This window comes from Gymnoscopelus microlampas (assembly GCF_963454915.1).
Source record: "Gymnoscopelus microlampas genome assembly, chromosome: 3".
Classification (NCBI taxonomy): Eukaryota; Metazoa; Chordata; class Actinopteri; order Myctophiformes; family Myctophidae; genus Gymnoscopelus; species Gymnoscopelus microlampas.
In genome coordinates this window covers 14,168,701-14,190,551 of record NC_139940.1, presented here as the reverse complement: position 1 = coordinate 14,190,551, position 21,851 = coordinate 14,168,701, and the positions used below count along the sequence as shown (strand labels likewise).

The 21,851-nt window shown below is 44.4% G+C and overlaps 1 protein-coding gene across 1 annotated transcript; it reads left to right on the top strand.

Moving 5' to 3' along the window:
• Positions 1-1,253: 1,253 nt before the first annotated feature.
• fam131bb (family with sequence similarity 131 member Bb) lies at positions 1,254-16,219 on the top strand (the record flags this gene model as incomplete). The annotated part of the gene is made up of 6 exons (XM_084052212.1): positions 1,254-1,359; positions 3,525-3,749; positions 4,683-4,823; positions 11,460-11,806; positions 14,922-15,191; positions 15,998-16,219. Exons 1-6 carry the CDS (start codon positions 1,260-1,262, stop codon positions 16,217-16,219), a joined length of 1,305 nt encoding a protein of 434 aa, XP_083908338.1. The 5' UTR covers positions 1,254-1,259.
• Between the last annotated feature and the right edge of the window lie 5,632 nt (positions 16,220-21,851).

The window sequence follows — 21,851 nt, the reverse complement described above, 5'->3', positions numbered from 1 at the left end:
TTTCTCCTTCTCCCTCTGTCTCTGTGTCTGTGATTCTCACTCTGTCTCTGATTCTTACTCTCTCTCCCTCCCTCCCTCCCTCCCCCCTTCTCTCTGTTGCTGATCGAGCTCTGGTCTGACATCACACACAATAGAAACCGTTCCCTAACAACGGCAATTTGCGCTGACGCCAACTGTTGCCTACCAATGCCGATTTGCGCAATGTCAGTGCTGTGTGAAGTCAGGCATGTCCATATTTGGGCATACTATGCCAGTGCTGTGACATCAGGCATGTCCATATTTGGGCATATTTCCCCCGCCCGCCCGCCCGCCTGCCACAGACACACAAACTTTATATACATGGTGGATATCTCTTTATACCTGGTGCTGCTATAGTTCTTTTCTGCTAGTTCTGCATGTTCGCTGTGCTATCTCCCCGCTGTCACAATCTCTCTCTGTCCCCCCTGTCCCCCCCATACGTCAACTTCCAATCGTTTCCCCACCCCTCTCTCTCTCTCTCTCTCTCTCTCTCTCTCTGTCTCTCTTTCTCTCTGTCTCCTGATCCCCGCCCCCCTCCCCTCACCCCATCTGCCCTTCTCTTCTTCTGTTTCGTTTTCTTCTTCCTCTTTAGCATGGACGTTCTGAATTTTCATGGGAAGGAATCAATGTAAGTGTTGTGAACATCATTCCTTCGTTTTGCCCTGCTTTTTGCTTTTTGCTTTTGTTACTTTGTTCCTGTCGTTGTTCATTTTGATTTATTTCTTCTTTTAAATTAAACTCACTCTTTTCTTTTCATACCTCACGCCCCCCCCCTTCTCCCCTCTTACTCTTAGCTCTTTCAGTTTACAGTAGTGGTGCACACTGTAGTGGGTAGAACAATCACTTAATGTGTCCTTATTGTCGCTGATCAAAAACTACACTTCCCTTGAGCAGCTAGCTGCTCCACCCAAAAAAAGAACAAAGAAATTTGTTCACTGTAAAATCCTAATTGTATTTTTTTTTTACAGTGTACAAATTTGGGAAATGTAGGTTTTTGGAGTCTCTGTCCAAATGCTTCTCTTATCAGTTATTTAACAACGTGTTATTAACCCACCCATCTACATCATCACCTTTTCTTTCCACTCCTCTAACTCACACTCTCGCTTCAATGTCTTTGTGTGCTCTGGCACACCTTCCCATCACTGTCACGTCTCCACGTTCACTCCACCCTCTTCCCCCTCGTCCATTCCCTCTCTCTCTCTCTCTCTCCCTCTGTGTCTCGTCTGTCCCTCTAGCTGTCGATGGAAGACACCACGTCCATTCTGCCCCGGATGAAGAGGAACTCTTCTAACGCCTATGGAATCGGGGCTCTGGCTAAGTCCTCACTGACCGGCGTAAACGGTAAATGGTGTATTTGTCTAGGCTTGTCAGGTGTGTGTCTGTGTCAAAGCTGGAAAACTGACCCCATGTTGTCTCCTTGCCTTAGCCGGGGCACTGGAGCCAACATGGCACCCAAAAGGATCCCCCCCACCCCCACCCATTTCTTTTTTTTCACTCCCTGCTCTCATCACAGTAGCACTCGTCAATGGGGACTGGTCACCCATTGATGGAACAGCACTGAATTCACATCATGGTCCTGGAAATACATGCTTACCCACAATGCACCGTCATATGGCAGCGGTGGCCTAGTGGTTAGAGGGGCGGCCTTGATACCGGAAGGTCCCTAGTTCGATTCCCCAATTCATCACATCAATCATGAATCACCGCTGAATAGCCCTTGAGCAAGGCTTCCATGCAGGGTCCGGCTGGAAACAAGTTTCGTACTTAGTCCGACACCCTGGGTAAACAACAAACTTTGCTTTGCTTTGCTTTATATGCATACAGCTGCAGTTGCTCAATAGAAGGGGCGAGTGGTGAGTGGGAGGTGTAGTTTTTAGTGTTATTTAACAGGTTGTGATGTGATGTTGAATTGGTCTTTGTGGTGTGACTGTCTTGTTGTGTTTTTTTATAACTGTATTAATAATGTGATAAAGTGTGCGACGTGCTCTTTTAAACAAACCACGGTGTAGTGCCACTGAAGTGTGCTTTCAGTCAGTGTGATACTTTGGGGTTTTATCACATTTGCTTTGTACGGTGCAGTTGTTCTGAGAATGCATTATGGCAGTTTGGAGCCCAGCTGTCGCAGTGTGGCACTGATGTGCTCCTATAAATTATTCCAATAAATAATTTATTCATATTCATCGGCACTCCAATGCAGGTAAAATAGGCACTCACACAGAATAAAATATCAAGGGATTTGTGTATGGCGTCATGTGCCATTGTATCTTGGTTACATGAACGGAACGAAGCCATTATGCAAACATCAGCCAGGATCAGCCCCATGGCACGGTTTGAATCTATTTTTTTAACTCCCTTTGGATAATAATGCACAGAAATATGTATTATGCGGTATGTGATTCAGCCAAGTTGTCCAGGAGACAGCGAGGAGAAAGGGGAAGCGTTTTCTGCTTAGCGCAGCGCAAGCATAGCGAAGGTGCGAAAGCTAGCATGTCGACAAGCCAACCTCTCATTACTCACGCCACACGGCCACCTCACCCCAATTAACCTCCTCCGTCCCATAATGCACCTCTCCCAGACTAGACGTACCCCCCCAGACACCCCCCCCCCTTGTTGCTCGTATACATGCAACAGCCCTCCCAGTCTCCTTAACCTCCTCACTCAACAACCCTTGTCATTTAGCCCCCTGCTGGGTGCCATGTTCATTGTGATTCACATTTAGCTCAAAGTCATCTAGAACCCCTCCACCTCCCAGTATACACAGGCCTCCATAGCTCCCTGGTCTCTGACATGTTCTCTTCATTTTCATATATTTCCACGGATCTGCCCCTCCCTCTTCTTTCTTTCCGCTCAAACCGTGCCAACTCCTAACTCCCTCTCTCTCTCTCCTCCATGTTGACCTCTATTTTCCCCCAATCCTCCCAAATCACTCTGCTCTCACTCTCATCATTACCGCAACTTGAAGCCTTCCTCTCTCCTCTCTTTACCCGCACCACCCCACACTCCGCTCTTCCTCCCTCCCCTCCGTTCACTGCCCTAACCGTCCTCCATATCCTGCTTTTTCCTACACACCCAAATCTTCCATTCTTCTATCCTCCTCGTTGCCCCCCCCCTCCCCCACCATCTCACCTTTCTCCTTCATTTGAATTCTTCCTCTGGTTCCCTTACCTCCCCTCCCTCTCCCTGTTCTCCTCCCTGCATTGCTTCTCCTTTTCTGCTTTGTTCACTCCTTTACCTTAACCTCTCCCCGCTTCCCCCAACATCCCAACCACTCCCCCTATTCTTACCTATCCTCCTTGCTCACTCCATCCCTCCATATAAACCTTCTTCCATCCCCTCTATGTCATTAACCACTTTAACCATATTTTATACTTTGGCTACTTTAAAAAAAAATCCTGGCACAAAAATACGTTTTGAGACAGGAGTCCGCAGCCAAAAAAACACTATTTTGGGGGTCCTTAACATGAAAAAGTTTGAGAACCACTGCCCTATGTCACCTTCCCATACAGGTGCCAGCCGCTCAATGAAGGAGAGGGTGACCAAGCCCACAGGTATGGCCCAGGGTCGCATGGCCCACATGATCGAGTGGCAGAACTGGCAGATGACAGAGGTGGGCCCCGGGGGGGTCCCCGCGCCCCGCATCACCACCGCAGAGCGGGAGCTGGAACGGCGGCGAGAGAACGACGAGTACAGCGACCTCAGTGAATGCGAGAAGGAGGCGCGCTTTACCGCAGGTCAGGGTACACAAGCATGCAGATCACACACACACACACACACACACACACACACACACACACACACACACACACACACACACACACACACACACACACACACACACACACACACACACACACACACACACACACACACACACACACACACACAGGCCACCGTTGATAAAACCACAAATCCTCATACTGTATATTATATGGAGTATACTCCAATGGGGATTTATGGTTTTATCGATATTTTTGGATCGCTGATTTTTCGCTGATCCGACCAACTTCCCACTTGGCGCACACTCCCTCTGGTCCTCGTGATTCGCTCGCTGAGTTTGAAGTCAGTTGGGCCAATATTTGGGCATGCCCATATATAGACTGATCCCATATATATGGGCATGCCCATATATGGGCATGCCCATATATGGGCATAGCGGTCAGATCGGTGCTTCTGGACAACCTCATCTCCATATATGCCTATATATGGGCGTATTGATTGGATCGTCGGTTCTAAGCAACCGCCAATCCTCTACGCCAGGCACGCCACTCCTCCGGGTCGTCGGCTATGCACGCGCCGAGTTTGAAGTTTGACGGTCGGACGGTTCTCGAGATACGTGAACTACAGGCACATATTTGTAGTTCATTATAAATGCACGACAGAGATTTCGTGCATTTATAATTTGTCAAATATAGTGTTCATTGGCCTTGGTATGGCAGAGTTAAGTATAATCTATAATTCTATGTTGAACATCTGTGAATTTCGGCCAGCAACATAGTTATATGAAGAAGTATAAATGATGTTCAACTCATGGCAGCTCTCTGCGGAGCCTGCTGTTAACCCTCATCAGCAATTATGTCTGGGCATGAGGCCAACTAATCTTACATTTAATCTGGACTCCAACACCTCACAGTGACCCTGACATATCCTTTCAACTCTGACCTCAGGTATCCTGCAGCAGTTTGCCATCTCAGAGGCCACTCTCATGGCGTGGACTTCCATGGACGGAGACAGCCCGCGGTCGGGCTCAAACCAGGGCAGTGTAGCCCACCTCAGTGAGGTCAACCAGGAGAGCATCACCAGCCGAGGTAAAGAGGACAGCAAGCATGACAGCATATACTTCACATTTGAACTGACACGGTTTATCAAGTGTAACATGGCTTCCATGTCTTTCTGGTTAACCACTTAAGCCCTATTTAAAAAAATGCAATATAGCCAAAAAAGGAAGCAACGCAGGCACTATGAGCTTGTAGCTATTTTCGAAAACTGGATTTTCAGTCCACTATGTGGCCTGAAAATCTAGTCCTATAAGGCACTGATCAAAGCAATAATCACCAGTTATGACCACTACTGTAGCACTGCTGTAGCGCCCCATGCAGTATGTGTGCAATTTAGTTTTTTTGGTGTGGATTGGAGCAATTGTGCGCCTTGACAACGTGTGGCCCTGGCGTCCCCTGGCAGCAGTAAGCTGGGTTGTACAACGTGGCCCCTGGGGGCCACTGATACAATAAGCTGGGTTATACAATGTGAACTCTGGTGTGTCTGTTCTCATGCCATACCCTTAACAATGTTTGTGCCAAGTGGTGCGGATCGTAGCAACGGTGCGCCTCAATGTGTTGCCACTGTGGGCCCCTGACACAGTAAGCTGGGTTGTACAACTTGGCCCCTTGGGGCCCCTGATACAGAAAGCTGGGTTATAAAATGTGGCCCCTGGTGTGACTATTCTCATGGCCCCTGACCAGTGTTTGTGGCAAGTTTGGTGCGGATCAGAGCTACGGTGCACCTCAACAACGTGTGGCTCCTGGGGGCCCCTGCCACAAAAAGCTGGGTTTTACAACGTGGTCCCTGGTGTGACTATTCTCATGGTAGACCACTGAACAGTGTTTGTGCCATGTTTGGTGCTGATCGGAGCAATGGTTCGCCTCTCAGGTCAGGATGTTGCATTTGTGATGTTCACCCATTTTAGATTTAGTCTTAGTCTTATGGACGAAATGCTTGTTAGTTTTAGTCACATTTTAGTCATTTCTATCCTTGATAGTTTTAGTCTAGTTTTAGTCTAGTTTTAGTCGACGAAAACTCAAATGGTTTTAGTCTAGTTTTAGTCGACGAAAACTTAAATGGTTTTAGTCTAGTTTTAGTCGACGAAAACTCAAATGGTTTTAGTCTAGTTTTAGTCATTGGTTTTAGTCAAACGAAGAAAATACAATAATGTATTAATATTAATATATAGTATTAATATAATTAATTCAATTAGGTCAATATATATATTGTATTTAAGATATGACTGCTAACAGTATTATCATAAAAGATATCCCATTTTAGGGGATAACACAATAGGATACAACGTGTGTTACAACACATACTGTAATTCACACAAAATACTGCATGTTCAGAAAATAGAATAGCCTAGATGAGGTTCTCATTCTCAATCTTTTTTTTGTACCAGTACCACCCAGAAGATATTTGTCTCTCCAAGTACCACCATTATGACTGATGTTAAAATACAGTAGTATACACCTGCCCGATCCTATTCATATGCACAATTCACACAGGAGGCAAATGTATTCCTACAAAAAATGATGTATTTTTGACAGTTGTGTATTATGGTAGCACTAAACTGGCAACATGCAGTTGTCACACAACCCACAGACAGTCAGAAAGAGACAGGAAGCAAGAGATTTACTCATAACAATCCATAGCCTTGATACAAGAGTAAGACTGACCAATGACCGTCTTGATGCATCATGCAAGGCTTAGTCTCGCGTAGCCAGACCCCACAGAAAATGAAAAACAGCGACCTCTGCTTTTCTGATATTCTGTGGAGTCTGGCAGGAGTATAATGTTAGACTAGAGCGCAGGGAAACACCGGTTTCATGTCTGCCTATAGCGCATCACTTCCGGTTGGTGCGACCATGTTTTCATTCCCACTAACAATATTTCTACACGGAACACTAACACCACTTCTCCCAGAGAACATGGATGGTTTTGGTTATAAGCCCACTTGTTTCTATGATGAAAGAGTAATTTAAAATGTGAATATCTTTCCGTGGTTTTGTCCGCTCCGAGGACGCTATTGTTAAATTAGTTTCGGCTAGTTTCGAGGGGGGGAGGGTGGATCATGGTGGATGGACACGTGAATCCCGCCCACTACATTTGATTGGGTAAAGCGCGGCCCACTTCCTGATCTGAAGGCACGCCCACTTGTAGCCAATGCGCACTGGTTAGGACGAACCGCTCCGACAGATTCCACCGCAGGTCGGAATCTGTTCTTGAGAGATTATGCAAGGCTAAACAATCCATTGCACACTGATAAGAAACAGTGTGCGCGCAACCAGTATGCGCCCAATGAAAGCCATTCTATCAGGTCTCGCTAGGACGCGCCTCACAAGCCAACACACAAGAGGGGGTTCGGGTGTACTGAAACCAGCGCACCCCAAAACAACAAGTTGAGAATTGATTGCTTGAAACAATCACCTGTGCATCCAGTCTCTCAATGTTAGTAAACAAATAATTGGTCTATTACATTAGCTTAAACAAGCCAGCTTTAGCCTGAAGCTAGCGTCAGATGTTATGGAAAACCTTTAGGAAGTAGGAAAAACATTACCACGGGCCAATTATCGAGTAACATCGACTTATTATGTCAGTAAATGGACTGCCGTTAGCTTACCGTTGCAAAAATAGTAGCGTGGCACGCCTTCTCCCTCTCCCGTTAGGTGCATTGCATTCCTTTCAGATGGATTGTAAAAGTAGTATGTCCATAATATATCCATTCTTCTTTTCAGACCACCTAACCCATTAAAACCTAATAACATGCCCACTATGATAACTTAAGGCAGCTAGGCAACTCCCGTCTTCACTTCATAACAACAACAACAACTACACGTGAAGCCGGTATCGGTGTTGCCAGATTCTGTGAAAGAAACAAGCAACCAGGTCTAGGAAAACAAGCCCAAAAGAAGCAACTGTGGGCCACATGAGCACTTACAACTTAGTACTTAAACCTACTGTATACATCGGTTATTTGAAAATAGCAGATCTACAAGCTCACAACGTGTCGCATCAAGAGCGACATGTTGTGAGCCCCCTGTTGAAGACCCCTGCTCTAGTCTATTTTAATCTAGGATTTCTACACAATTTTACTCTTTTTTGAATTTCTTTGAGGGTTCTTATTTTTTAATTTCTTGAAAAATAAATTTGGTACTTTATCTTATAATGTCATGCCCAAAATAGGTACGCCAAGTTGAAAGTGGTTAACAAAGGACTGTTTTTCTAACAATAGACGATTACACCACATGAGGCCAAAAAAATAAAAACTAAAAAATCAATCCATAACCTTGTGTTTATTGAACTGTTTACTGTGAAACTCTCAGTAAGACAAGGCTAGCTACCACAAATACTGTTGAAGCTCTGTTTTTTGTGTGAATAAAACCTTTATTTTAACCAATCGGTATAGAAGCTCTTCTATTGAGAAATGTAGACCATGTTATCAGGTTGACAAAATAGTAGGCCTACTGACTGAAGCTCAAAGTGCAACATCTCCCCTGCCCAAGTGGGTGTTTTGTCTCAGCTCAGTGATAGAATGTTTGTGCGGGAGACCTGGGTTTGAAACCCGTAGTTGAACGGAGTTCCCAAGGGCTCTATCTACATTAGGTCCCCTCCTGTTTTCACTCTACACCAAATATCCGACAACAATAGGAGATGTACAAGCTCACAGTGCATCACACGGCTGTGATGTGTGGATCTGTTATCTTAGCCCCAGAAGAGGGATGCTAGGGTTCAAGTGGTTAAGCATCAATGTTCATGTAGGCAGAGCTAAACGAGTGAAGCTGGACAGTCGATCATTTTCAATGAAGGATGCATCTTATTCCACCTCCTCTCTCTCAGCCTTCAGGCGTTGACCGAGTTCTCATTTCACATTCACTAACATGGCCAGAGGGAGGGTGGAAAACAAGGATCTGCATTTGTATAAATAGCTAGTTCACTTGGTCATCATTATTCCACATCACTGTGTTGTCAGTGCAGTGTACACCCCACGGTTCCTTCATTTCTTACACAATCAGGGTTTTTATTTTCATACTGTGGAGTGTGTGGAGACAAGTTGGAGTTGCGATGCACCTTAGGCAGTATTTTGTTGTTGAAAAATAATAGACCTGCGTAGGGGTGTTTGATAAAGAATTTATTTGCAGCAAATTATCTTTTATCTATCATGTTTTTAAGTCAAATCAGCTTTTAGCCGAGAAGGGGCTAAAATGTTTGTCTGTCTATACAACTACTAACAACGAACAAGCAGTTAAGGTATTCCTATTCTTGCGGTTTGAAATCATGAACAGCTGGGGTGTTTGATCCCATCCATGCTTAAAATTATGCAAACATCCTTAAAGTGATGCTTTAATGGATCCATTTAAGACCTATTTGTTGGACGTTTTTGAAGAAACGTGGAAAGAAATTGTAAAATGTTCACCTAAAATAGCTATGGTTAATGTGGTTAAACCTGCAATCCATCTAAGATGTATGTCCTAAGTGCCAACATTTCTACTGCTGAGCTACAGGACTGAAAACCTGCATGGGTATGGGAGATATTATGCTTTGATCTTCATGCAATACTTATTGTCAACCAATAAATGTCCTACATCAGGTATGATCAACATGAGCAGACATGATCAAAACTTCTCAACAGAATGGCAGGGAAACCACCTCCAACCGGCTGCAGTAGGCCAACAGTAGATATATTGTAATGTAATACATACTGCACCATGCAGTTGGGTTAAAATAATGTTTTAGTCTTGAAAAAGTTATGGAGTGCAGCTTTAGAATTGACCAAGATACAGCATGTAAGAAGCATCCTTTGTCAGAAGCATCTATCAGGTGGCATTTGCAGTATCTTTGGAGTGCAGCTGATGAATCACCGGTGGTGTATAGTGTGCCAGCATGGAGTTTGTTTGACTTTGTTGACACCTGTATTCAGCACACCTTGGAGAGCCTCGGTCAGATCATATATTCAGCAGTGTTTTGTCAGGCTAGTGTTTTGGAAATCTGTCTACTGAGGGGTTTTGATTTAGCGGCACACTACTCCTTTTCTCCTCGGTTCGACAGGCCAGGGTGCCGAGCCAACAAGCAAACTGATTTAAGTGTCATTTCGGTTTGCCACCAGTGGCAGAGGATGTCTGCCATACGTCAAAAGTTTTAATCTTGTGATTGGTTAAGAGGGCTGTATTTTTCCCTGCTTTAATCGAAAGTCTGAGTATACTACCTCAGCAACACAGGTTTGTTCAAACAAAGTTAACTTGATAAAGTACGTGAGATCTGTCTCCCCTGAAGATAAACCTATTACAGTATATTGTTGTCTGTTTTCTCTCTTTCTTGCCAACCATGGCAATAGATAGATAAAAGGTAGTCCTTTATTAATCCTGTGGGAGAAATTCAGTTTCAGCTGCACCCAGCTGATGGCTTCTCAGATGGTCATGATGAGAGGGGGGTCTTGCTCAGGTACACTTCAATGCGTATACTAAATAGCAGACAGACAGACAGACAGACAGACAGACAGACAGACAGACAGACAGACAGACAGACAGACACTGTCACCAGTAATATGAACATACATATTTCATCATTAAATTAATATAAGCACACTATTGACAGTTTGTATGAGGCTGATAGGTGTATCTAGATTTGTGGAGGTTTCTTTTTTTCATTCTGCTTTGATCCATGACATTGAAACTTCCCTTCAGCATATTTTCTTGACTGTAATATCAGTCTCGCTAGCCTGAGGACCTTGAAGTAAGTACCAATAGTAGCCAGCTTGTTTCCAGGGAGTTATAAAAGAGCTATTTGTCTGATGCTGGCTGTCGGAAGAATTGTGTGCACTGCACATACCCATGGTGATAGAGGTCACCGTGTGCAGGGATTGGTCGTGCTGAAAAATACATTACCTCTGATTGGTGGAGCGGACAGCAAGGGCTTGGGGGTCTCGCATACTCCAAATTTCGCAGATCATAAAGTACCTGCAAGTAGTGATACAAATTTGGCATTAGACTGAAAACCAGTCAACAACACTATGAACTTCTACTGACATGAGGGCAATTAAAACTAGTTCACTTCATTTTCAAAACATTTTTGTACATAAAGTATTATTATGAGCTGCCACTTTCACATGCAAGACTGGCCCTCAATCAAATTAAAACATCCTTATACGAGCACTCAGAGGTGGACAGCTCATAATAATGTTATAATGCATGCTTTGATATATTCAAGTCTTAGAACTTTTTGATCAGATACATACTGCACCTCTAACCCTAATGCTTACCTTTACCCACAGACATGGGGTATCACACCTACATGTACTAGCCTAACCCTCAGTAAGAACCCCTTAATACCAGTACCTTGAACAGGACAGCTCAATGCTTGCACACAGTCAAATATAGAGTATTAATTCAGCTGTGTACAAATCAACCCGTAATGGTCTATTTCTACATTAATGGGCTGTCCTCCACACCAAGAATGATAACGATAATAATGTGGACATCCACACTGTGTGAATGTGATGCCCCGTAAATGTGTTGTGGTGTGGACAGTGACACCATCATCCACTTTGAACGTTTTTTAAAATGACATGGCAGTATTTATAGTTGTCGTTATTATCGTCCTTGGTGTGGACCGCCCATGACACTCCGTATTTTACGGTGTACACTGTTCTTAGTTTGAGTGCCTCCTTTCCATCTCTGCAGATCAGATACTGCATCACTCCTCCGGAGATGTTTGGCCCCACACCTACGTCTCCCAGGGCCTGTACTGCCTCTCCTCCTCCGACGCCTGGGAGCCCATCACCAACGAGCCGTCCGGCGTGACGTCTGCGCCCACGGGCTCTTACGTCATGTCGCCCCCGGGGACCGAAGCGTTTGACTCGCAAGCGGCCGCGGCCCACTTCCTGGCCCAGCAGCAGCAGCAGCAGCAGCTCCAGCAGCAGCTCCAGCAGAACCTCCAGCAGCAGAGTCAGCTGCAGCAGCTGCAACAGATGCAGCAGCTACAGCACTACCAGCAGCAGCAGCAGATATTGCAGTATCAGCAGCAACAGGTACACAATGAATACAATTACTCAATATGACCCAAAGGTGCCTTGGCTCAATGGTGAGGTGCTCTAGATCGGTGGCCTGTGCTCAGATAGCTGGCAGGTTTAACTCCCACGCCATCAAGGTACTGCTGGACCATGCGTCTCTCCCTTTTTTCCTTAGTGGTGATGGGGGGTTATGCCTAAAAACGTGTATTTTTATTTTTTTATCACAGATATTTAATGAAAAGCAAAACAAACAAATCTGTCACTCCGACCGGAACCTGCGTGCCAAGCCATTCCTTTTCATGCCAACTGTTGAGTGATGACTAGCACTATTGAAGTGCCATTGTATGCCTTCAGAATGTCAAAGCACTTCAGCGTTCATCTATACAGGGGGCCTGGGACTCGTACAGGGAAGCTGTGTGCTAGTTAGGCTACAGTAGTATAGCCTTGATGTTTGTTAGCCTATCTATATATATGTCAGAGAAATGCATTGTAAAGGTTGTTGGCTCAAATTCACTTTTACTCTGTACTGTTTAAAGGCAAATAGAGAGGAGTGTTGGAAAGAGTGTCATACAGTAACTCTCATGTGCTCATAGTTCAGTCAGTGGTAGTGTAATTATTAAATAAAAAAACAACAGCAATACATAAGTTCAATTCCTATAATAAAAATATGGTTAGACATTCAGTGGTCATACTGCCTGACACTGTGTGACCTTAGTTGTCTATCACCACTTGGCAGGCAGGCAGTGGACTGACATATTAATTAGGGAAAATGATTTCATTGTGCGATTACCAAAACAGCGTTCATTAATAGAAGATACACTCCAGTAGCCTACTTCAATGTTGGGAAAGTGCGAATGGGATGTGGGTAGTTGGGTTAGGAATTAGGTAATTGTGACATGGCTGGAATGTAACTAGACCAGGGGTAAAGAATGTAATGTCTACCAGTACCTACAGTATCTAAGGGCAAATGAAAACAACAATCTCCTAGCTATATCAAAAAGAGCTAACCTCATCACCTTGTGTGCACAACACAGCCATACTGCAATGAACAGGTGATATTTACTTGATTTCTTTCGATAACAATTGCATTTGTTTCAAACACCAAGGTTTTGCTTGTTAGAGTTTGTTATACTGCTTGACATAATGAGGTGTCAAGGATAGACCAAATTTTTGTTTTTTCTATCTTAGACTGCTGTGTTGGGCTACTCTTAGGTTGTCTTATTTCCTGTGACCTTGGGGTGTCTCTAACCACTTAAACCTTATACTTTGTTGTACATCAAAGAGTGAAATTAGTCGATCTACAAGCTCTTGTAGATCGGCTATTTTCTGTGAAAATTCACCTATTTTCGCAGAATGTTCTCCTATTATGAATATGGATGCTCGGGTCCATGTGGTTAAGGAGGATTTCCATTGTTAAGATGAACTCACTCTGGATGCAATAAAAACTAGAAAAATGTGCTCATTGTGGGCCAGCAAAGTTTAAAAAAAAAGAAACATGGTGGAAAACTTGTCAGGTGGAAATGGCCCTGGGCGTGGCTTTTTTTGGGAGTTGTGTAATAATCCAAGGAATCCAAGGGGGGAATAACTTGGATTGTATGACCTACGGTTCAATAGCTATAGGGCAAAACGTGAATCTGCCTGTTAAAGCGCTGCCTTGAGGCCAATTTGAAAAATGTAGGGTGGCATTTCTTTCTTGGCCTACAGAGGGAATGTGCATGCAAAGTTTCACAGCAATCGGACGCTGCGTTCATGATTTGAGACATTTTGTTCGGGCCACTCCTGCAAACTTTGAAAGCCAATCTTAGCCAATCAGGATGGAATATGAAAAACAGATACATCTTGATCACATGACTACAGAGATATGGTGTACTGATTTGCGTAATGTTTGGACAAAATCTGTAGGAGTAATATTTAAAAAATGTTTTTGATATTTTCTGCTCTGGCCTCCAGGGAGTGTAGATTCATGCCGATAGGTCCAACGGTGCCGGAAATTAGCTGGTTACAGACAGACTGACGGACACACGGATGGACGAACAGGGGCGAAAACATAGTCTCGGCCACGCTGAACAGTGTCCTGCACCACAGAGGCTTTGAAGATATTTGGGACAATTAAATACTTGGTTCCATAGGATTTAGAGAACTGTGATATCACAACACATGTTGCAAGCTTGTAGATCTGCAATTTGTCATAAAATGTATAAAATATTGCAGATACATTTAATGTATCCTAATTCACTGTGCAATGATGTAATACTGTGTGTAAGGCATGTACCTTACCACTGTACCACCATGGTTCACACTTAATCAGTTCTTATGCACGCTCTTCAGTTAAAGATTAGAGCCAGATACAAACTTGGAAAACATAGTTGGATTTGAACCAAGAATCTTCTGTTATCAAAGCACAGACTTTTCTCTCACCCTATAGGTACATAGATGAGGCTTGTGACAACTAATAACTTACTAGATTTAGATGCAACATGAAGCTGATCCGAAAGGTGGACTTGAACCAGGGACTTTGTGTTTCTAGGACACTGCCTTATCTCCAGCACCACAGATACTTGGAAAATGTTTGTGACAACAACTACGTACTTAGCCTCGATTTAGATGTGAAAATGGATTCAAACCAGGGACTTAGCGTTTATAAAACGCTGACATATCTCTCATGCTATAGAAGCATGGGAGATGTTTTAATACTTGGAGGCATGGAAGATATTTGTGACAATTAAATACTTAGTTTCATAGGATTTAGATAATAGATACATATAAATAAGTGGAACGCAACATTTCTAAGTGAAATGTAATGTGTTTTAAGTGGAGCGTAACACTGACCATGATGCTGACATGATACTGACCATGATACTGACCATAATACTGACCATGATACTGACATGATGAGAGTTGGCTTCCAGCGACCCCCAAACTTCTCTGTACTCCTCCTGAGGGGCTGTACCGCCCCCGTTGAGAAACACTACTTTACATTGACTTAATATTGAATTGTGTTGCATGACTCGCGTCTTCTGTGAAATGTACCATAACAACAACAATAATGAATGCATCCAGGGATCTGTACTTCCGCACAACCATGTCGAAACACAACTTAAGTCTAACAGTGACTCGCTTCTCCTCTCTCCAGGCTCTGGAACACAGGCTTCACAGTGCCAACCACTCTTTGCAAGCCACGCCTAACAGCACCATCCACAGCATGGCATCGGCCACCCATCCGCCATTGGTTGACCTGTGGAACACCGGGCAACAGGTGGAGGCCTATCAGACAGAGGCCGGTGGCTACATGGGCGTGTCAGCGGTAGTGGAGCAAAGCCTTGGCGTCCCGATGGGAGATGATGTGTTGGGACTGGATCACTCTCCGCTACTAGAGCAGCAGGAAGAAGAGGATGAGCTCAAGGTGAGGTCAAAGGTGGACATGGTGTCAAGGGTTAGGGTTAGATTTAAGGGCTGTCCGAACAGCCAAGGTTTGCTCTGCTGGGTATAGGCAATAACTACAAAATGACGTAATTCTGAACTTCAGTGGGGGCTGGCTCTCTGAACTTATTTTGGCTGTTCAGAGAGTTGGTCAGACGTTCAAGGTGGGCGTGAGATGTTTAGTGTTGTTTCCGTATTCAGCCCAAGCCTTCATTCTGCCAGCAGCGAAAGCAGCTATAGTTTTGAAGAGATGTTGGCTGAGGAGGTACCAGTCTCACGAGCCAACCTCCAGGGGGTACAAACAACCTCTGTAATCCCTTTCTGAGTCACCATGCATAAACACAACCTGTCGCGAGAATTGGCAAAACCTCCGTACCTCGGAGGAGGGAGATCAGGGTAACAACACCACCGCTTCCAGGCCTGGCTGTACACAATGCTTCAGTGGCGCGAGGGACGGAACGTGCTGCGGTGTTGCTAGGCAGATTCATTGAGCTTACATTTTGAAATAAATGTAATGTATCATTCTAGCAAAAGTGGTCCCAGAGTGAGTGAGCCACATGACTCACATGACAATAACAAAAGCTAACAGTTATATTAAACAATAAAATTGCAAACTAGGTCATCTTTGTAGGTCCCTGAGCTCAGGGCATTTGAAATACCCTCATTTCATCCCTATGTGTGTGTGTGTGTGTGTGTGTGTGTGTGTGTGTGTGTGTGTGTGTGCATGCGCGCGCGCACGCCTCTGTGTGTGTGTGTGTGTGTGTGTGTGTGTGTGTGTGCGTTGATCAGGATGGGGAGGTGACACTCTACTTGGAGGCGGAGGCGGCCATGTTAACCCCGCCCAGGCAGCAGCAAGGCGAGGCCTCCGGGGGCAGTAGTCCGGGGCAACCGCCGGTCGAGCTCCTCGCGGAGCGGAAGGCCTCTGATGTCGGACAGATGATGCTGGAGGCGAAGGAAGAAGGCGAGACGGAGGGGGAGGGGTCAGCGGTGGCTTCCTTGTCAACCAACTGAGTGATCCGACCTGTCACAAGACTCTCCAGAGACTGACCACTGCAGTCAGGAAGGATTGAGGGAAAGGAGGAAAGGAAGGAGCATATACACTATCTATCTATTAATCTGTTCCTTTTCAGGTATCAAGGACACAGTTGTTTGGGTTTGTAAACACGTGACAGGAAGTAAAAGGGACTCTCGATGAGATGTGCAGCTGATGCAACAGAGAACACACGTTTCTATGGAAGCCTTACGTCCCGCTGGGTGGTGGGGGGGGGGGTGTAGAAGGGGTGGAAGGAGGCGAAATTGGGGAGGAAGACAGGAGGAAAAACCAACCGACAGACTTTCATAGCAGGGGAGAAGAAATAGACTGAAATCACACAGAGGTCAAGGAGAGAGAAGAGGAGAAACGGAAACATGCATGCTTTTTTCTATAAGACAAGAGACTCCACACCAGTCATTGTCTTGTAATGGTACAAAAAAATATATATAAAAAAATCTATCATAGCAAAACATAATGATAACAATAATTTTTTTAGTAAAAAAAAAAAAAAAAAAACAACAACAACAAGAGAAAATCTATGTATAAGTGTATGATAAGATATATAACAAATCACAGTTTTCCAGTGGGAGAGCTACTCTGTTTACAGCTATTAATCAACATATTAGAATAGTGCATAATCAAGTTACTTTCCCCCAGTTACCTTGAATAACAGCTTCACCTATACACTGTACTTTCACTGCAGTCTACACACAACCCAAACGTTCTCACTTAATAAAAGCAAGCCAAATTAGACTCACACAGAGGACACACTTATGATTCTCCCCCACTCCAATCTGAAACACAGTTTAAAATGGATTATTACATTAATTATTCTTTGATGCTGTGGCACAGACTGGGGATGAGACTTGTCCCGCTGACAACGGAAACACACACACACACACACACACACACACACACACACACACACACACACACACACACACACACACACACACACACACACACACACACACACACACACACACACACACACACACACACACACACACACACACACAGAGAACTGCACAGATAAGGATTGTACTGTAAGATAGCGTGCTTCCTTCTCTGTCTCTCTGTATGCATGTGTTCGTCATAGTGCTATGGAGAACCTGTACTATACAGCACTGTATAGATTTTGCACTGAAACCATAGTATCCTGGGTGCGGGGGCCACGGTGGTCAGCCAGTCTGTGTGGGCGTGGGGGTGGTGTGACTGGTCACACTTCGGGCCACTAGTGAGGAGTGCGAGGAGGAGAAGAAGGAGAGGATGAGAGCTGTATGAGTGAATCACTTTTTGCACTGATGCAATCCAACAGATCAGAGGTCACCAATGGCCTGCTGAAGTTCCCCGATTCCCCATTTCGGAAAGCTTTTCCGCACCATCACCACCGCCACCACCACCACCACAACCAAAACACCAACCTACAGTTACTCTCAGCTGCTCTTTTGCGTACGTCTAGTTGCGGTGATAAATTGAGGAGGAAAACCACCTTGGAATGTACTAAGGACTGGTTGCAGTGATCTGTTTTCAGCCAGGAAGACGTTTCTGACGTCTATTCACTTGGGATGGTATCAAAGGCTTTTGTTATGAAAACAAAGTTAAGTGATTCTGAAGTTAATCTGCAGGATATCACTGCAATGGGGTACACACACACACACACACACACACACACGCACACATATTTAAATTGTAACCAGCAATAGACAGACGAAAACACTGGCCTCCCAAGAGACTAGTGTCAGCTCTGTCGCATACACATGTAAATAGTAAGTATAATATGTAAATCAACTCGCTCACAGACACAACAACAATAGTTCAATATAATTTCTTTATTTTTCTACACCTCTCAGTCCCCCACTTTATTTCGGGGAGCTCTGTTTCGAGTGCCCCCCAAAATTAGCCTGTATTTTTATTTTGTCGTCTGCTGACAACACAAAGTGAGGGAACTAATAGAAGAATGTCTATGCTGTAAAGTGTAAATAGGAGTGATTGCTGGGACTTGGGTGGTAGTTTGGCTTGTAATAGTCATCTAGACACCGACAGATTGAGTACATGGAGAGTCTATTCGCTTGTACAGAACAGACACTTCATCAGATGGGGACACGCCATTGGCCTGGGGTTCACAGGGGATTCCCATGGACCCTGTTTTTGTTCCACTGAAGCCAATCAGGAATAGAACACTAGAATAGGGGACAGAAGTTGAACTGCAGGACTACAGAACCCGACAGACTTGTCTTCCTGCTCCTGCTGACTTAAAGGATTCGTATTTAGTTGCGCGCCCTGTCTTGCACCGAAAATAGCCGATTTACAAGCTCACAACACGACGCGGCGCGATGCGTTGCGAGCTTGTAATTTGTCTATTTCTGGTGTGCGACACGGCGCACGACCAAGTATAAATCAGTCCTGTGATGCATCTGCCTTGAGTGTTGTGATGGTGAGGGTGAACGTGATGATGATGATGAAGAATAGAATGATGTTTGAGTAAGCATATGGGTTTTTCTTCCTCCCTCGAGGAAGATTGTGTGTTTTACCAGCAGAGGAGAGCTGTAGTGTGTCATAAGAAACACATTGCAGAACAGTGGAGCTCATAGAGAGTCACGTGCATGACTCACCAACAGGCCAGCTATACAGCAATGATGACAAGAAAACTGCAGTTATTTCCATCCTTCTCCATGCGGGAGACCACTTTCTCTTCTCACTTTGATGATTGTGCGACAAACTAAAAAAAAAAGGTTTATTGACTTGAATGAATTTATTTATTGATCGCTTATTTATGCAATGTTGGGACATCATTTATTTTTCTACTGAATTGTTGAATTCCCCCCTCCCTCTGGTATGAGTCTAGAATAGGTGTAATTGTTGTAAAGTGGTCTTTGGTCAGGCTTTGAGCACCTTGCACGTACAGAAAGGAACCCTGGCGCTTCCTGTAATATCGGGCCAAGTGCAAGCTGAATAGAGAGCAGCGGCCTCCCAGTCCAGGAATCCATCCTAATTTTATTTTCAGAATGTCACATTGAGTTATGACGCTGTTTGATCATACGATGAAGCAGTCGTACCACATTAGGGCTACATAACTTTGTAGTGAAATAATAATAGAAGTGATAATGTAACATTCATAAGCCAACCACTTTTCACTGTAGTCTATTGTGCAGAGTGGCATTTGTGTATGGTTATATAACGCATCAGCCGTCATTGCCACATCTGCAAAGTGTAAATCTTTAAAAGAGAACGGTTTCTCGACTGAGTCTGAAAATCAAAATTGACATGTTTTCCCCTTTTTTTGCTGCGCAGGGCGCACAAATAATGCATCTGACAGACGATAGCAACAAGGTCAATAGGTCTCAAACCTTGCACACAAGATGTCTTTACACAATGGCACCTATTTGTTTATTTATTTAATGATTATTTGGGGTTGGGAGGGAAAAACATGACTGCTTGTACAGAATCTATGGTTTACTGTATACTGTAGGTACCAACCCTTTTTTGGGAGCAGTATCTTTCTGTTGTAAAACTTTCCAAGTGGTCAGACACGCTGAGGTTCAAGATGTCACTTATGGCAGAAAACTAGCCTACTGCTGTGAAAGGTAATGTGGTTGACTTGGCTGTACAATTTCAAGACAGTCTTGCCTGCCGTTATCTAAATTGAAGGACTTTTTGTTCGTGTTTCTAGAACAAGGGAAGATACTGCTTCAATTCGGGTTCATTTTATTGCTTTTTATTGACGAGTAAGATATCGATGAATGAATAAACTAATGATTAAGAAGCCAAATGTATTTCCATGGATGTTACTGTTACCTGACTGTTTTTGTTGATACATTTATTTCAGGGTGAGTTCCTCATTTCTTTTGTATAATTCTACTGCCATCTTTCAAGATTCGTCTGCAGGCATGCTGCTCAATCCCCTTCTCCTCTGCTCCTCCAGCTCTATCTCTCTCATTTCTTTTTTCTCCCTCTATCTCTTTGTATCTGTTCTATATATTCGTGTCTGTCTGTATGTCTGTCAGTCAATGTACAGTAGTTGTCTGCTGTCTTGTTGGAAGAATCACTGCCTGAAAATAATAATAAACAAATACCTGAAGAATCTTTTCACATTGACCAAAGGGGGATTTGAGGCAATCAGACATGTAATGTATAAATATATACTGTATGTGTGTTCCTGTGTGGCACGGAAGCGAGAGCAAGCGATGTATACGAAAATCGGACGGATTTTGAAAAAGGCTGTGTAATATTTGGATGGACTGTGTGAAACGCTGTAAAACTGAATGGATTGAATTTGTTGGAAGTGAGACACACATGACTGGCAGTGTGAACTGTAACACTCATACCTATGCATGCTCGATGGAAGGTTGTCACGCGACAACAAGTTCTTCCACATGGTACCCAACCCCCCTCCCCTACTCGACCATCAACCACTGTCTCTCTCTCTCTTCATCTCTCTCTTTCCCCCTCTTTCTCCTGCACGAGAGAACCTCCTTCGTCCCTGTGTCCGCCTGTCCTCCACCCCTTTCCTCTTACCGTCCAGGGGAGAAAGGGCAAATAAACAAACCGACCAATGGAATTTCTTGTGTTCGTGTGTGGATGTTGTGCATTCTTTTTTGCCTTTTAGGCCTTTACTTTCATCCAGTGGGACTCACAAGTTGACTGTAGATGAGTCTTCAAAGGCAAGAACACTGACATTACAAGCAGCTAATAGTGTACAGCACAAGACCCGACAATGTTAGTGTTACCATAGGACGTGTGGGCCTAAAGGTTAGGGGTGTGCTTGTGACCAGCATGGAAGATCTGGATGGGGAGAGAGTGAATAAACGACACCCTCACTGAAACGACCTTGAGCCAGGAAATTCAGTTTCAGTTTCACCCAGCTGACGGCTGCACAGATGGTCATGATGAGCACTTGGGGGGTGGAGAAGTTGTACTTAGACATCCTCACTAAGTACTTAGTACTAAGCTACAGCTGTCCCCAAAGAGTCCATAGTGTGTGGCATTCGGTTTTGGCTCAGGAGCCAAATTTCATTTTCTCCATTAAGCCACAGTAACACATAATCTAAAGGCTAATTCCTACTTTTCTGCAGTCGAAACTACCGTACTGTACGACTTCTTTGCTAAATGACACTTGGCCAAATGACAACGTACCATTTGTTCAGAGTCTCATGAGACCTATTGAGCGTCACACCCCACCAGCTGGGAAACATTGTATTACAAGCTCTCCCTCACGCGTGTCTCGTCCCCTTTTCCGGTGGCTAGCGCCACTTAGTTTGTGCATGTCAGACCAAACATGGCAAAAAGGTTCCACAAGCCATAAGGCTGATCCTCCAAGAGAAGCCTCCTGTCCCATCGTGGCCACGCATCTCAACGCTAGCCAGAATGTGAATGTCAGACAAATTTGTGTTTTTCTCCTCTCTCCTATGGGGATTATTCCTCCAAGCCAGGTTCACACACTCGCATGGGGAAAGGAGACTGAAATACACTACTGACCTTCCTGGCATGAAATGTTTATGTGTCCCTGACAGATTGGCTCTTTCAGAAGCATGACATTCTGCCCAAGCCTGGAAGGAGAAGGTGGAATGAATTGGTGATTTTGGTTAGTAGTTAAAGTTGAACAGTAGA